The sequence below is a fragment of the Parambassis ranga genome, chromosome 20, assembly GCF_900634625.1.
Source record: "Parambassis ranga chromosome 20, fParRan2.1, whole genome shotgun sequence".
Classification (NCBI taxonomy): domain Eukaryota; kingdom Metazoa; phylum Chordata; class Actinopteri; family Ambassidae; genus Parambassis; species Parambassis ranga.
In genome coordinates this window covers 12,860,806-12,877,928 of record NC_041040.1, presented here as the reverse complement: position 1 = coordinate 12,877,928, position 17,123 = coordinate 12,860,806, and the positions used below count along the sequence as shown (strand labels likewise).

At 41.1% G+C, this 17,123-nt stretch overlaps 3 protein-coding genes across 8 annotated transcripts in view; 2 read left to right on the top strand and 1 right to left on the bottom strand.

Moving 5' to 3' along the window:
- Positions 1-1,933: 1,933 nt before the first annotated feature.
- On the bottom strand, positions 1,934-4,593 carry xkr9 (XK, Kell blood group complex subunit-related family, member 9). Its single transcript, XM_028433124.1, has 4 exons — positions 4,496-4,593; positions 3,582-4,024; positions 3,161-3,375; positions 1,934-3,083 (listed from the first exon to the last, which is right to left on the bottom strand). Exons 2-4 carry the CDS (start codon positions 3,896-3,898, stop codon positions 2,455-2,457), a joined length of 1,161 nt encoding a protein of 386 aa, XP_028288925.1. The 5' UTR covers positions 3,899-4,024; positions 4,496-4,593; the 3' UTR covers positions 1,934-2,454.
- A 2,165-nt stretch (positions 4,594-6,758) lies between these two features.
- Positions 6,759-12,653, top strand: tram1 (translocation associated membrane protein 1). The gene is made up of 11 exons (XM_028433389.1): positions 6,759-7,056; positions 8,420-8,483; positions 10,005-10,126; positions 10,212-10,328; positions 10,421-10,479; positions 10,570-10,654; positions 10,843-10,913; positions 11,026-11,130; positions 11,234-11,377; positions 11,834-11,985; positions 12,171-12,653. The coding sequence occupies exons 1-11, from the start codon at positions 6,934-6,936 to the stop codon at positions 12,239-12,241; spliced, it is 1,113 nt and encodes a 370-aa protein (XP_028289190.1). The 5' UTR covers positions 6,759-6,933; the 3' UTR covers positions 12,242-12,653.
- Positions 12,654-14,850: 2,197 nt separating this feature from the next.
- ncoa2 (nuclear receptor coactivator 2) overlaps positions 14,851-17,123 on the top strand; it is a 44,483-nt gene continuing 42,210 nt past the window's right edge. For all 6 annotated transcript variants that reach the window (XM_028432593.1, XM_028432592.1, XM_028432594.1 and 3 more), the window contains exon 1: positions 14,851-15,089. The gene's annotated coding sequence lies outside the window, so the exon portion shown is untranslated. The remainder of the gene's footprint in view (positions 15,090-17,123) is intronic.

Genomic DNA, 17,123 nt, shown 5'->3' with positions numbered 1-17,123 from the left:
GTGCCATTTAATCAGACAAAACTGAGCTGCTGACATGGATGGCAGCGGGAGCTTACAAGACTTTGTCCTGTTGTGTATGTTTGATAAGAGCACTAGCTCTGTTTTTGACAGAACAAAACGAAAACCTCCAGTGCTCTGGAGATTCATCTTGCACTGTCACGTATCATCATCTCTGATTTATACACTTTCTCAGATTCTCACCAAGCTCTCCAGCCTTTTCTGGAGGTGCATTTCAGTGAGATCAGAGTGAGAGATTACTGGGTATTAAGCTCTCACTGCCAGAAGTGGAAATTACAGAGAGGTTGTCAACGCCAGAGTTTTCTCTGCTTGTTTTCTCCTATGGAGAGAGCGAGGTAATGCTTTACTCAACATGTTTCATCCCAAATGGTTTGTGACTGGTCCCTGGCAGTGCTATCAGTGGTGAGTCACAGCCAAAAGTATGTGTGCTTCCACAAAAGCAAAGGCCGACTGAGAGGGAGCGAATGCTTCTGACTCCAGCCCAGGACACGTGCATCTTCTCCCAATAAAAGTCCCTTTGGCAGGTTTATGCTGCTTTTCTTCAATGACCCCAATGAAGTAGACAGGAGAGGACAGAGAGAGGAGCCTCTTAAATACAAAGGATAATGGAATTTTGTTTTCTTAATGATGAGTCACAAAGTGTGTCAAATAGTTCCATTTTGTCTCAATGGTAAGATTCAAATTATTCGTTTTACATACTCACTACATTTGCCTACTGTTTCCTCCTAATATGCAGAACTGAGCGGCATTTAGTAGATAAGAACTGAACAGTAGAGCTCCGCAGTACAACCGTGTGGTAACTACCTGGCAGGGATGTATTTCCTCCCCAGCAAAAGTCCCTCACTTAAATTTGTCATTTTATGGAGTGTTTCTGACAGAGCACAACTGACAGATGAAAGTTAAAGTGGCCTCTTGGAGTAAACAAGTCAGAAAGCTTGGCTGAATTAAAGGAAGAGAGAGTGGGTGGATGGCAGGGGGGGGGGGTTGGAGGCTCCGCAGCTCTGCTTATTTGAGATCCAACAACCATCATGCTCTGTGGACCCTGTGGTTTGTCAAGCGTTCCTCCCAGGTGAGCTCACACCACTGGGCCACACCACCGCCTCTCCTCCCTTTCTATCCTGGTTTGGAGGAAATAGCATCCACAGCTCTCGGGCTTGACTCACACAATATTTTTGCTGGTAGTCAAAACAAAATTAGCACTGGTTTGTTTTTTCTTGTTAGCTCACCCGTGACCCTTGTCTTCATCATTTCTGAGGAGGGAGACATGTTTACTTGGCACCCTTCGGTTTATAAGGATTAGGATGAGAAAGATCATAGTAGGAGCATATTAAGTCTGTAAGAAGAGGAATATAGACTTTACTGGTTAAATTGCTGCCTTGTGCGCTACCTACGCTAACTGCTGAATAGCCTGTTAGCATAGTCAGCTTGGTAGCTTGGTAAATATATCTAGCTAACAAACAAAACATGCCAATTTGAAGCATGCATGGCCTGTAATATATTGTAAGAGCTCAAATCATTTTGAATTCTGTTCAAACTGCATCTGATGTGTGTAGAATTATTTAAAAAAAATCAACCACAGACAGATTAGCAGATTAACATTTGTGTTTTATAGGATTATTACTATAAACTGGAAGTTGACTGAACTACTCCTAAAGTTTTGTTGCACGCTTTCTGTCTCTCTTTAGCATTGGACTTCACTGTTATTTAGAAAAGTTAGCCTAGATAATGGCACCATCTTGTGTTGAGCATGTGCACTACAAGTGTGGATTAAATATCAGTCCATATGTATGACAAAATAGAATCCACCTAAAACTACTGGGCGTAATTTGGTGCTTGGCGTGTGTAACTATCAGAATTGAAGTTGTTTTTTTTATTTTGTCTGTGTGTCGTGGTAGGAACATCACAACACAAAAAGGAACAGGAATATGTTTTATTTGATATATTATTACAGTTAGTCACCTGATCTTGTCTCAGAGTCTGATAATATTCTCAAGAGGCAGTTTAAGCTTGCATTAATATTAGCAGGTCAGTTGTTAATTATATTTTTACATATGATAAAAATAAATAGATAAAAAATAAATATATATATTTAATTACCTTAATCATTCAACTATATTGGGAATGCAAACTTTGTCATCATTAGTACACAGTGTACTACAGCCTATTTGTCTTTTGCTTATCTGTATAGCTTCACAGTCTGTGCAACTGTGCATTTATGAGAGAACTTCATCTTGGCAAAGAGGTAGCAGTCAAATCAGGTGAACAGGGTGAATGTGGGACAAGTTCCTGGATAGCAGCTATCGTCACTGGACTTGTGGACTCTCCCAGAGTGCTGATTTGCAATTTTTAAATACAGGAAACAGAAATACCTACAAAAGTTATTGACTTTCTCTCTCATCATCCTTCATATATCCTCGTCCTCTGACGGGTTCTTCATCAAGGTTGCAGGAAGTTCCTTATTCTCTTTGTTGCCTGTGTTTCTCTTCCCAGGCCGTCCACCTCGTCAGCCTCGCGCCGCCTTCCTCTGGGGTGCAAAAGAGCATAGTACAACACAAGACAAACCAGGCCCAATACTGAACTTCCAATGATTGAACCACTCAGTGTCAGATAGAAAGGGCTTGTCTGCAGCTCAGGCTTTAAGAAAGCCAACAACAACAGAGCCATTAAATTTACAACAGAGAAAAATATGTAATAGATAGTCATGGCTACTTTTGTGTTTTGTCCTTTCACGTTAAAAAAGGTAAACGTGAGGATGACTCCCGCAACTGCTCGATAGAGAAACTCAAGGCTTTTGGATGTGCAGAATTTGCTCTGAAGCGTGTGCGTCCATATTGTTCCCACCAGCCAGACAAAGCTGAGTGCTATGACGCTGTAAGTGCTCAGTATGAGGAGGATGGTGTAGCTGAGAATGTGGCTGGTGATGGTGCCAAGTTTGTACAAGAGGTAGATAGCTGTAGGAAGGCCAGAGGGCATTTCTCGGATTTGCGGGAGCGATCTGCGTAGGCAGCGACGATAATCCACCAATGCCAAGGCAACATTACAGAAGGAGAAGGTCAGAGATATATCTGAGGAGAAAATGAGATTCTGTGTATGAATAATGTCCTTTAAGTTCATGAACAGCTCATGCTGTGCTTCTACTTACACTGTAAGACTGAGCACTCATCCTGGCCGAGCAGTATGTAGAGCTGTAAGAGGAGCTGGGGAACACTCTCCAGGAAGGCCTCAAACAGCTTCAGCATGCTGAGATCAGTGGCCTCACAAAACAGCTCATGGTGCACATCCTTCAACTCTTCCACTGTGTAAGAATTTGTACGCATCCAAACCACGTTGGATCCTTTTTTCAGCAGCTGATAGTACCTAGCAACCATGAAAACAAACAGGTTACTGAGAGGCAGTACATTTCTCTCCACATATTTTTGCTGCTGAAGCACAGACAGTAATTCACTCGTAGCTTGAAAGTGGCTAATCCAGTTTGCACATACCACTGATTATGATGGTTAGCATGCTTTATATTTTATGTCACACAGGCAGGCACTCCTTGTTGAATCTTTCCTGAATCTTACCTGAAGAAAATGCCTAATCCAAGCAAATGCATAGCAGCAAGTCCACCCTCTGACACGCCTGATATGGTTGTTGTTCCATCATGATTTTGAAAAACATCACTCATGTCATCTCGGTACCAGGCATAGCTGAAGATTTGAGTTACGATCAGCCCAATCAGTACAAACATTACAGTCAGTCCGCTCCAGATGTACTGCATCTGCTGAAAATATTTCAGACCCAGTCTGATGTCCGTGCATATGTCCGACACAAACAAGATGAGCCCAGCAATGGTTAACAGCCATCGCAGTTTGGAGTACTGAGTGTCCGACTGAAACATTGTCGAAAGTCTGAGCAACAAATTTCCTCCTGTATCCAGACGCTTTCTGCTCAGTTGTGGTTTGAGGTGTGTGAAGAACAGCTGCTGTGGACTGCTTTCAGCATTCCAGGTGCCATTTTGTTCAATCTTCAGAAACAAAAAGAAACAAACGCCACTTTATTAAAACAGATTTTAACATGCCTATTTAACACTATGTGAAACTCACCCTTGCTTGTGTCATTAGAATGTTTTTTGACCTTTGTCATAAACATGATGTCAAGTCCTGATAAATGGCATGCTCTTATATGGTCATATATCGATGAATAATCAGTGACGTTATCAGCAGCAATATTACAGCAGGGACACTTACATAACACAGATACTGTTATTTCCTCACACTCTGATGAGACTCCTCTTCAGAAAAGTTGATTTTAATATTGAGTAATGATTTAGATATTTTCGTCATTTTCTTTAAATGCAGTTGTATTTCTCTGATTAATCTTTAAAACTTTGTTGAAGACATCCCAAATCTCAATTGTGACATTATCAGGAGATGACCTTTAGGAGCTACAATAATATAATCACACATGAAAGAAGAAAAAAAGTATTTAAACCTACCTGTGTATTTGTCCCATGGCTCAGAGCTGAGTGGAGTCACGGATGCAAACTGTTCTGCTGCCTCTCTTTCTTTTTCTATGAAACACATGACAAGCTCCACCTCAACCAGCACGTGACTAATATAGTCACAGCTGAAAAAATGTTATTACATAATAGAGCTTGCGCTTGGGTGTATGTAGGTGTGTGTGTGTATCTTAAGACTAAAGGGCACACTTCCCTGTCAGAGTTTTGCCTCTGTTTGGATAGATATTGTTCTTGGCCTGAGCAGGAACAGACAATGTGCACTGAGCACAGATTGGGAAGGGTGCGGTTACATCTCATAAGGGATTCCTGTAAACCTAGCGATTACTGTAAAGGTGTCTCTCACTCAGTAGCTCAGTAGCAGGCCCGGCCCTGACCAATTTGACACCCTAGGCAAGATTTCAGGTGGTGCCCGGTTGCATCGCAGAAAATTCCACTGCTAGTGTACATATACTCATAAGAAACTTAACAGCTTTGTCTTGGACATTATTTTGTTTAAGTAAAGCAATTTCACATTCAGAATAAAAGAATTAAAGAACAAATACAAAATAATTAACTGAACAATAACAGTATTACTGTTCTACTGAACAGTATTTCTGATTCTGATTTGCAATATAGAGATGACAAATGTTCTCCTGTTGACTGCTCAGTATTCAAATTTAAAATAAAATACATTACATTTTTAAAACTAAAAATAAAAGAAATTTAATTTTTAAAATAAAAGAAATAGTGTAAAAGATGACTAAAATGAGTTAAACAACCCATGTGAGCAGAGTTTAATGTTACTGAGTGCAGTTATGGCTGTTGGATAAAAACTATTTTTCTGTCTATTGGTCCTTCCTCTTGTTTTGTATCTCCATCCTGACGGTAACAGTTCAAACACAGAGACGGGGTGTGATGTGTCCCCGAGGACATTTTGGCCTTTCCTGATAGTTCTTCCAGTGTTGTCTTTCAGTCTTTTCTCTTGTTCCTTTCTGTCTTTCAGCAGCTTCTTCTTTGTCTTTTTTCTCTGACATGGGTGCTTCACTCAGTTTCAGGAGTCTGGCCTCCTCTTCTATCATTTAAAGGCCTCTTTGTACCTCAGCTGATCTTCCAGAGTGAGTATTCTGATTTCCTCCTGGCTCTGGATGATCTGGCTCTGTTTGTCTGTGAGTCCGTCTGTGCTGTCCCTCAGTTGTTGTTGGAAGGTGATGTTTTCAGCGGTCACTCTGAAGTTAGGTGTCTTCTGCTCAGATATTTCTGAGTGCAGCTGACCGTTATCCAGGTCTCCAGGTCTTTAAACAGTCTTTCCGTCGTCCTCTTTACCCTGTTGCTCGCCCCTCAGTTGATCTTTCAGGGTGTTCTTCTCTCTTGTCAGCTCGGTGAGTGCTTCAATTTTTTCCAGGACAGACTGTTGCATTTGATTTTCCATCTCTTTTTCTTTTGTGGCAAATGTTTGTTTACTGTTGTTTTCCACAGTGCATACTTAGTTACTATTGTTGTTTCACAACTCCTGCAATAGGCTACTTTATTTTCTATATTAGGGGTCTCAAACTCAACTTACCTGGGGGGCTGCTGGGGGTAGAGTCAAGCATTCCACAAAAAAGGACAACTGGTCCAATCTTCTAAATCTTTATTAATAGGCTTTATTAATCTTTATTAAAAGGTCAGAACATGAACAGTTCTTCAGAACATAACCTCAGAACCTTAGTAAATCATGTTGTAATCACATGACCAAGTTGGCTAACTTACTTGTCAACAAACACCACCAGAAGCTGTCACGTGCCTGAGCTATAGTAGCCCATAATTAATAAAACAATATAAAACACACAGGGCAAGCCTCAGCAAATAAGTGTGTGTGAGAAAAATGTGTGGGCCGCACTAACACTAAACTTTGAGGTGGGGGGGGCCACAAAGTATCGGCCCATAGGCCGCAAGTTTGAGACCCCTGTTCTATATGAATACACAGTATTTTGCTGTAGACTGTTATACAGTAAGTTACTGCACTGAAGCACACTAAGTTATTGTGGATTCCATGGTTCACAATGTGCTGCTAACAGGATTGTAAGCAGGATTTGTGTTGTTACTGTTGTTGACTGTTAGAGGCCGTAGCTTGGCGCAGTAAGCACAAAATCTTACACGAGCCTGGAGATGTCACACATGTAGGCAGTGATCTACACTCCAAACCTCTAGGCAGCGACAGAGAGCCCCAGCTGTTCCTCTCCTGTGCGTCTCGTTGGTCAGGCGCAGCGCCTCTCTCCGTGGACCCTCCCACTAGCAGAAGAGTGACACGCCATTCAACTGCTGCCTGGCCCTGTACATGTAGGAAGCAGGAGGGAGCTTGGAGCGCTCTCGTACAGAAGATTATCTGTAAGGGAGGGTTAAAAAAAGACTAGATCTGCGCCGCGTAAAGCCAAAGTTTCAATAATCGTGCCAACATGGGGATCCGAAAGAAGACTAACAAGAACCCGCCGGTGCTGAGCCATGAGTTTGTCATCCAGAACCATGCAGATATTGTTTCCTGTGTTGCTATGGTGTTCCTGCTCGGATTGATGTTTGAGGTAAGTCCACATGTTGAATGGGTTCTTTCGTGAGCGGAGCCGGGGGATGCACAGCTCGGCTGGCACAGTACAGAGACCTGTGGTAGACGGAGTACAGAGTACTCCTCATCAGTTCTCATGGATACTGACATGGCTGTCTGATCTACTCTTCACACGACTTCCTCTCGTGACCGAAAGTTTTCTGTGCGCGATGGTTCCTTTTCTTCCATCTTAGTCGAGCAGCCTGGCGTTTCCACCGGTGTTTCAAATCTGAATGAGAACTAATGTGCTTTTTCCATCTGGCTGCTTCCCACATCATCGTCTCCAGGCCCGCGGTTTGATCATAAAAAGCTAAAAAGTTGCAAAAAAACACAAATCCTATTAAAAGACATCGTCTCAGTATGTTGCAAGTTTGCAGCAGTGTGTTAACGTCGGCGGTTTCATTTTGTTTTCCAACGCCATGCACTCGGTTAGTTTGTGCGTAAATGTGTTACGTGGCAATCATACAGCAATTCAGAGGGCTGTCATCAGCGAAACACGCTCGCTCCAAAGCTGAAAGTTGCCTTTGGAACTAAAGAAACGTTTAAAATGTAAAGACCATGCTTCAGACTGAAGGCCAGGGCCCAGACATACAACCAGACAACCATGCGATGCATTTATTTATCTACATAAAGTCTGATTTTAAGCACGTTTCATTCTCGGTGATAAGCGGCGCCGCTAGTGCTCAGGCGACCATGATGACAACTACTTCCTGTTTGGGTTTTCCGAAGTAAACTCCTGCTAAAAATAAACTGCGCGTTTTAAGCACTATAATTGCAGGAATTGTTTGATAATTGTCTTGGCTCCTTTCGAATAACAACCAATCTGACTCTCGGGGATTATTTTTTGCGTTTGATGTGAATTTTATTTTGAATGTCGCTCTTTTGTCGTGAAAGGGGAACGCGTGACTTCCTGTTTCACACTTTGCTGTTGTTGTAGTGTATTTCTGTGATATACTCGACTCTTTTTTAAGTTTCTAGCTCGATATTGCCCTTGTATATTATTGTAATATTTATATAACATAGTGTAATATTATATTTATTCTATTTATCACTGATTTAAAACAATCTTTTTATGTTACTGCCATTTTTATATTGTCAAATTCTTCTATAGATTTGACTAAGCTTTGTGTAAATAAAACATTTAGTGTCCTTAAAATATAAAAAGTAAAACAGTCATGTATCTTTTATATATAAATGCACTGCTACTGACAGCTGTCACATGTTGAACCTCTTATTTTACAGTAAAAAAATGCATTTGGCATATATGCTTTTCAAAAAACAAACAAAAAAACAGCCATGCATGTGTTTTTTTTTTGTCATTACTATATTTTTTTTCTCTGCAGGTCACCTCAAAATTTGCAGTGTTTTTCATAACCGTCCAGTACAACGTCACCATATCAACGAACGGTAGGTCAAATGTGTGTTGAGTGCAGCTGATGTTGGAGTGTTCTGGCTGTAATGCAGCACTTTCTTTAACTTTTCTTTCTGGTAGCCTCTCATTTGGATTCTGGAGCGGTACTTGTGTGGCCTTACACAAACCCATTTGAGAGCGCTCTTTTTTTTTCCCTCCTCTTGGAGCTAAATTTAGTCTGCCTGATTTATAAAGTTCTCTTGTGGCAAGGTTGTGCCGGGCGAATTTGGGCTAAGGTGTAATATAGGCCTCATGTTTCGAGTCTGGCTCCTTTCAAGGTTAACAATTTCTTTGCTAACTTGAGATAACAGTTGAAAGAAAGCAGTACCGTAGACCTCACTGATGAACTGGACAGGCTGAGGGTTTGCAGCCAGCAGCTGATTCAGTTCTTATCTGTCTGACTGAACCACTTACCTCTGTAACTTATTTACAGCTTTTATCTAATAAGACAAATAACATGCAGCTCACAGATCCCTCTGCTGTGAAAGCACTAAAACAATTTTAGTGATAGCATTGTGAGCTTCCTTTGTCAGTACTCACTTTTCAAACAGCTGTATTGATTCCTTGTGATGTTGTAAAAGAGGAACAAAAGAGTACCACTCAGGCTTTCTCACAGTTTGAACTGCATTTATTATGCAGAAACTGTAACTTCACAATGATGGAAATGGCTCTGGGTGTGACAGTGTCTATGCTAATACAGGCTCTTAATGACTGTGGTGTTTTCAATGTGCTGTAATTCTGCTCAGTTGAGGCTCACTAATCCTGACAACTCACCTCCTGAATTAAAGTTAATAAACTTGTGAATCAACAGACCTGAAGTGTATTAAATTGTTTGGCAGCTCTTGATAAGGATGGATCAGCTGAATCGGATATGTTGGATATGAATAAAACCTGCCAGTGGCAGAACACATCTCAAAGGCATATTAACATATTATTAACTCATTAACATGAGTTTTGTTGGCCCACCCCGCTTCCCTTGACATAAAGACAAAGCAGTGATGCACCATATGTGATGTTTTAACCCTGAATACAAGCGCTAATAAATAAAAAGTATATTATAAATGCATTCATCATCGACAGATTATTTAGAACCTGATCATTGACTTTTAATGTCTCTCATAAAACCTTCACCGCTGGGTTATTTACTAACATATTTTGACTCGTAAATCTCTTGAGTTTATGTGAACCACAGACTGTATTTCAGTCATAACCAAAAACCCATCAACATCAAACTGGAAGAGTTAAATTGCTAACACACATTTCTGGGGTTGCATTCTTGCAGCACTAACTAACATAAGCAAGATCATTCTGGGTCAAACCTGAACCAGCGATAATCCAGTCTACATTAAATATGATGATCCATGGGATGTTGTTGAGATGTATTTTATACTTTATACTTAGATGATGCTCATAAAATCACTTTCTGGTTGACCAATAATAATAAAATGTGACATAATTATGTGTTTGGTTTGAAAATCCGTGGTTTGTACAACAACAGTTTTGCTGTGTGTTGACAGAAGCCCCAGAGGAGACAGCTGTGAACCACTTCCACCATGGCATCAAGGACTTGGCTACAGTCTTCTTCTACATGCTGGTGGCCATCATTATGCACGCCATCATCCAGGAGTATGTGCTGGATGTAAGTGGGACACATTCAGTACAGAAACCCTCTTTGAGAATGTTGTCTGTAAGGTTTCCTCATTGTGTGGTGTTTATCTTTGCAGAAAATCAACAGAAAGAAACACTTCTCCAAAACCAAACACAGCAAGTTCAATGAGTCCGGCCAGCTCAGCACGTTCTACCTATTCTCATTCGGCTGGGGCTTGAGCATCTTGCTTTCTGTACGTACAGTTACTAGCTGGCATGATTTTTCTTTGCTTAAGTTTTAATCCCGAAAATTAACTTAAACTTATCTTTGTTTCTTTGTTCTTAGGAAAATTTCCTGTCTAATCCAGTCAACCTGTGGGAAGGTTATCCCCATACACTGATGCCGTAAGTTGTATTGTTATGTGTGGAGGCGGTGCATTTAAGAGATATTGTTTGTTGATTTTATAATAAATTCTATATGTTGTTTTCTCTCAGATTCCAAATGAAATTCTACTACATTTGTCAAATGGGCTACTGGTTACACGCTCTCCCAGAACTGTATTTCCAAAAGACAAAGAAGGTACGTGTGCAGTGGGCCCATCATCATAACATGTGTTTGCACCCTGAAGCCATTTCCTGTTTGACCTCCTTAGCCATGTTGCATTGTTTCGGAAAATCAGGCTCCTCTTGCTTAAATTAGCATGCAGAGCCACACAAGTGTAAATATTTGGACCATTTGGTCTTCCATCTTTTGTGTTTACTGTTTAGGAGGATATTCCACGTCAGCTTGTGTACATCTTCCTGTACCTGGTCCACATTGCTGGCGCCTACATTCTGAAGTAAGAACTGCCACTTTGCAAACCCTAGTATTAAGTGATTTTTTTTTGTGAAACTACTTGTATACTGCAAGGGCGGGTCGTCTCTAAAAACATGTCTCCTTGTGTGTTTCAGTCTGAACCGTCTGGGTCTGGTCCTGCTGGTGTTGCACTACTTTGTTGAGCTCCTGTTCCACGTCTCCCGTCTGATCTATTTCAGCAACGAGAACAGACAAACGGGGTGGGTTCTCATGTTCAGTGTTACTGATTTCAGATTGAGTGTTACCGTACTAATGGTTAGAAGTCTTTGAATGCACCATCACAATGATCCTCTTGTCTTGCAGTTTCACCATATGGGCCGTCTTGTTTGTCCTTGGACGGCTGCTCACCCTGTCCTTGTCTGTCCTCACTGTGGGCTTTGGCCTCTCCACAGCTGAGAATCAAGGCTTTGATTTGGCTGCAGGAAACTTTAATGTCATCTTTGTCCGGTAAGTGTGTCTGAGAAGGGAAGCTGGAACAACTTCTATAAGATCTTTTTGCCACAGCTAAAGTGGAGTTTTTAAATAACATTTGAGCTGATATTAAGTCAAGTCAGTCAACCACACATTTGCTTAGTGTTTTAGACCATGTTGTGCAATCATAACGGAAGAAGAACCCGCAATGCATTCTGCAACTACAATGTATCGAGCAGCACAACGTGTGACAATTATTCTTCTGTTTCTTTTACTAAGCTGCGAAGCACAAATGCTCCTCCCACTACTTCACACACAGCAGTATTCAAAGCATTCCACTATAATGCAGAACACTTTAGTCTGAGGGTAGACTCTTGTCTTTATACCAGTATTTCAGATTTATTACAATGCAGAGTTTTCATCTCTAGCTTTGCATTTGTCATCACTTTTACCTCTTTAGGTAGGCTACTAACGGTTTTCTCTGTCTTTTAGGATAACGGTCCTGGCCGCCATCTGCCTCACACAGGCCTTTATGATGTGGAAATTTATCAACTTCCAGCTGCGCCGGTGGAGAGAGCATGGCCAAGCCCAGACCCTGAAAAAGAAACAAGCTCCTACCAAGAGCAAATCAAAGAAAGACAAAGGTATGAAACCCTGAGAATAACAAAAAGAACATCAGAGGGTTCATCATAAAAAAAAAACCTGAGATCCCATTACTTTTTCCAAACATAGGAAAACTACGATTAAATATTACACACTGGCACTTTAATTGAATGATATTTCTGCTTAAATACATTTTGAATGGGGCTAACTTTTCCTTTGTTTTTAGTCAATGGAGTAAATGGAGTGAACTCTCACGGAGCTGATTCACCAAGAGCAAGAAAAGAGAAGTCGTCATAAAAACATTCCCCACTGCCCCTCTTACTGTATCGCCCCATTTCAGAGTATCGTCTCTCCTGTCACCTTCGTGGCTGCATCCACCTCCACCTCCCTCACCATGATCAGCTCCCAACATAGGACTGATATCCTAACCGGACTTCCAAGGACCAGAATGCATTTTAGGTTTGTTTTGCTTGTCGCCAGTCGTCCAGCGCGCCTACATTTCCCAGTCTTTGCCCAGCAGCTCAGCCGTGCCATTTTATTTTTTAATTAAAGCAAACAAATTCAGAAATTAACTATGAATAGAGACCTTATTTAAGAAGTGCCTATTGATTCTGATTGTTTTGTACAGTGTGTGTAATTTTACCATTTCAGGAATGATCACTTCAGTGTTTCTCCCACTTCAGGGCCATTACATGCTTTTTCTAATTACTGTGTATTCCAGCTTCTTCCTTGTATTTATAACTGCTTGCTCTGCTCCTCCTTTTTGCCACTGCCTCCGGTTTCTGCGGACATTAATGTATTGTTTTTCCATGAGTGAAGGTTGCAAACAACATTTATGACTGGGTTCACGCTGTGAACTTAACAGACACCTATAGATTAAAAAGAGTAGTAGAGTCTGTAGTTTTCAACATTCCCTCATGGATGGAATAGGGAAAAATGTGTAAAAGCAATCATGGGAAAACAGGAGACACCATGCTGTAATAACGTATGTAGATTAACGGTTCAGTATTGTGCAATACTGCCAGCAAAGTAACCCGATGTAGCATTTACATACTGGAGGTAAAAACTGCTTTGTAATCATGACAGAATGTGTTGGCAGACATTTGTACCAACTCTACTGCAGTTGTATCCGTTTATAAAACACCACTCAGTTTTAGTTTTAGTTTAAAAGATACGAGGTTGAGAGAACATAACAATCCCTTTAGTGAGCGTATAGCCTCATAGGACTGTGTCAGCATGGACTGAGAATGAACACGACTACATTTTTCTCCTCCTACCCACTGTTTGGCTGTGCCAAATGGCCCAGGCTGACTGTTGATATATGCCTTTTACCTACATGCCATAAAATGAGTTAACAAAGATAGAGTGCAGCCCACTGTACTGTACAAATCGTTCACCTAGGTAACACAGGCTTATTGTAAAGAATAAAGCCATTAATGAGGTTTAGGTACACAGTAGTGAGTCATGGTTGCCTCCAGCAGTATGTGTCCTGAGGGTTTATCCAGCAAAGAATAAAATGTTCTATTAAAAAAAAAACAAGACTTATTTGACTTTTTTAATAGCAGTGTGATCATTGTGTGTTTTTGAGGACAGCAGTTTTTTTTTCCTGAACTGTGATGCAGAAATATATAGGAGGTAAATTTCAGTATTATTAAAGGCAGTATATTTAAAGTCTACAAACCGTTTCAGTTGCTTGTTATTGACTTTGCTAAATGTTCCATTATTCTGTAGAACCGCTCTCAACGTTTTCCTAAGATGACAAATGAAGTCACCTAATCCTTATTTACCCATTTAAAGCGACATTAGCAGAGCAGCAGCTTGTCATCTTTGTTGTTATTAGCAAATAATGTTTGTCAAAGTAATTATCAACAGACAGAAGTCAAACAGTGTGAGTAAAAATAAATTATATGTAGATTTTACGAGCTTCCTGGTTCTGACATCCTATTAAGTGAAGTGAATCGTAAATATGTTACAATATAAGTGAATTAAATCTTTAAATACTGTGTCCTCTACACATGTTAAATATTAGATTTTATTTAGAGAATAAATGAATTGACTCCATGTTGTAATGTCTGCTTAAAGAAAGACATTCATATTTAATAAATCCTCCACTGATCATTTGCAAGTAAAATACTTCCGCCACTATATAAACAAGCTTTTGTGACTAAAATAAAAACATCAACAGATAATGTGGTGCTGAACTAGTGGTTTTGTTTCCTGCGCACTCCCGACCTCCGCCGCCTGGTGGTGCCGTTGCACAACGTTTGACGCTCAGAAAACGCCTGCTTGCTCGTTTGATCCATGGATAGTTGACCAGACAGTAAATCAAGGTAGCTAAATAAATAAGTAGGACAAGCTCATTTCTAATATTTGAAAAAAAAAGCTCGTTATGTTGACTTAGTGTTAGTGTTTTTATACATTTGAGCAATTTCTCTAAAAAAAGCAACCAAAATAGCATCCAAATCCTGTCCTTTGAATGCACATTTTCTAATTAAATGTACATATAATTGTTATATCCTCCGATTAAGTGATTAAATTGAACTTCCAGCGTTGTCACTGAAGGAAACCTCAACCACATTCCCTTCTCCAGCTGTTTTATTTGCGGCACAGTGCTGCCACACATCATTTTACAGGAGCACATAAATCTTTATGACCTTACATTTACATACATCTCTGTGAGCCATATTCACGCTGCTCTATGTGTAGTGGTGTTAGATGTAATAATACACTTTTCCTCTCCAGAAACCAGACTTTAAACCACACACACACACATTTAAAACATTATTGACATTGACATGGCACAGTGGTGTGTCTAAGTAACTGTCAGATTAAATGTCGACAAACTGGTGCCGATCAATCAAACTGTGAGCACAGTGTCATTTTAACAGACAAACCGCCGGTAGGACTGCTTTACGAACCCCCCGGCGGTAACTGAGTTGATACTGCTGGAGCCCCGTGATGTGGTTTGGTGTGGGGGAGGATAGCAGCTACCAGCCAGATAAACACTCAGCATTGGTTTGCAGAGAGCAGGAGTAACATGGCGGCACAGTTAGCCAGCAGAAATGTTGTTTCACTACCGCGAAGGTCAGAGCTGCTTCGGATAAACGGAATTTAACAGCGAGGACACAGCCAAAAGTATTAAATCGTAAGTAGCCACACGCGTTTGTGCTCCTTGTGGAGACGCGACGCGGCGTTTTTGTTATGAAAAACGCGATCCAGTGCGAGGTCTTCAATCTCGGTTGTGTGTCTGTCTGGCACAGGCTCTCGCTTCGGTGTTAGCTTATTAGCAAGCGTTAGCTTCTTGGCTAAGCGCGCCGCTTGTGTCAATAGTGTTTTCTGCAGCAAACTTCATTAGAAGGCACAGACAGCGAGCTTGCAAGGTACTTATTGCAATGTTTGGGAGTCTTTTTGTTTTCCGCTGCGTTGCGGTCACATGTACGTTTTGGTGACAAGTGAAATGTGGCATGCACAATACTTTCATGTGTCATTGTTTTTTGTGCTGAGTGAGCGACTGACCGACCGTGCCTCCAACACCGGGACGAAGTTCGCCAGTGTAGCAGCAGCGGCAGCGTAGTTAGCATGCTAACTGTTTAGCTGCGGGCTAGTGTCGCTGCTTGAACGCCGTTGTCGGAAAATGAGTGAGTCAGGACAGTTCTCCTCAGCATGTGTTTGAGCGGGCTTGTTGTGCTGTTAGCCAATCGTCTTTACTACTTGCTACTTACTACTTGTTACGTGAGGTAAGTTGATGAAATTTCGCTGCGAAGGGACCACGCTTGTTGATTTTTGCTGAACTAATGTTTCTCTTGGTCGGTTGCCGCTACTATGCATAGACGTGCTTTGCTAGTTAGCAGCACTTGGAACTAGCAGCTTCTTAAAAAAACATTTGTATAGGAAAAGTCCATGGAAACAGATGTAAGAGTCTGCATGGTGTTTGCAGTTTATGTCTCTCTTTAAACTTTACTTCCCCCAAAAAAGCCATTGTGGACATGTAAACAGAGGCAGCAGCTTCAGTAGATGCTCTCTGAGAAATGTAAGGAAATAATGCAGTGTGTGTGTGTGGTGCTGCTCCTTGTTGTGCACTGCCCTCCTTCTCCAATGGGCCCTCCTGTTTGACGGATTCAGTACTACACACAGGCAGATTGTGCCACGTAAATGACTGTCAACGCTCCTCACAGTAATGCTGGAGGAACGCATCCTGTGGAACCAGTTGAGCAGTTCCCTGTTGCATGGCTCTGCCCACCTGATGGTGCACCGGTACCTGTCACATCACTGATACCTTGTGTGTCATGACACGTTGTCCACCTGTGGTTTGGCTGAGAACTGCTTTGCTCCCACAGAATAAGTGATGTGGTGGATCTCAGTTTGATCTGCCTGTAGTAATATGCAAATGGTCCTCTAAAGAGGTTCTATAGTGTTGTTATATTATCATACACACCATGATACAGAGGTCATTGTTTAATAAATTGCCCATCATTGCATTTCGCTGCTGTTTAATCATATATATTCTTTTGCAAACAGATTATTCAGACATTGACATAGATGACAAAATATTGTTTTTAATGTTTCGTCCATTCACCTGTGTGTATGTGTTGGACCCCTGCCAGCATAACAACATCATTTTAACTCCACATATAGCAGCTGAAGTTATTGACTTTGTAGTTTGCATGAGCAAACTGAACTCGCTTGCTGCAGGCCTGTGGATAGATGGAAGCAGATCAGACTTTTGTCCTTGCAGAAAGGAAAGATGTCCTCTTAAACTGACCTGATTTTAATTTTGAGAGTGTTTTTAGATGAGGACATGAAGTGTGCTATGACACCTGTGACAACCCTCTAGAAAAAAAAATGCAGTCCTATGCAGATGCAAGGTTGTGTTGAACAGTGTGCTTTTGTTTGTTCCAGCTTGAAAGTTGAGACACGCTGCGCTGAATTGAGAAAACTATTAACAAAAATAGTTTTAGTGCAAAAGAATGGCTGCTGGGAGGATGATGGAATTTGTGCAAGCTTGTATGCAAGTATGTGGATGTTTATACAAGGATAACTGGCTGGAAATTTTCTCACACTAAGTTGGCACAATTCTTCAAATGGGTGTTGCCTAAAAGTAGTCGTCTGCCTGACCACAATGTAAACTACAGCTATAGCAACAGGTGTGTGGCCCAGGAACACCCACCTCCTCACATGA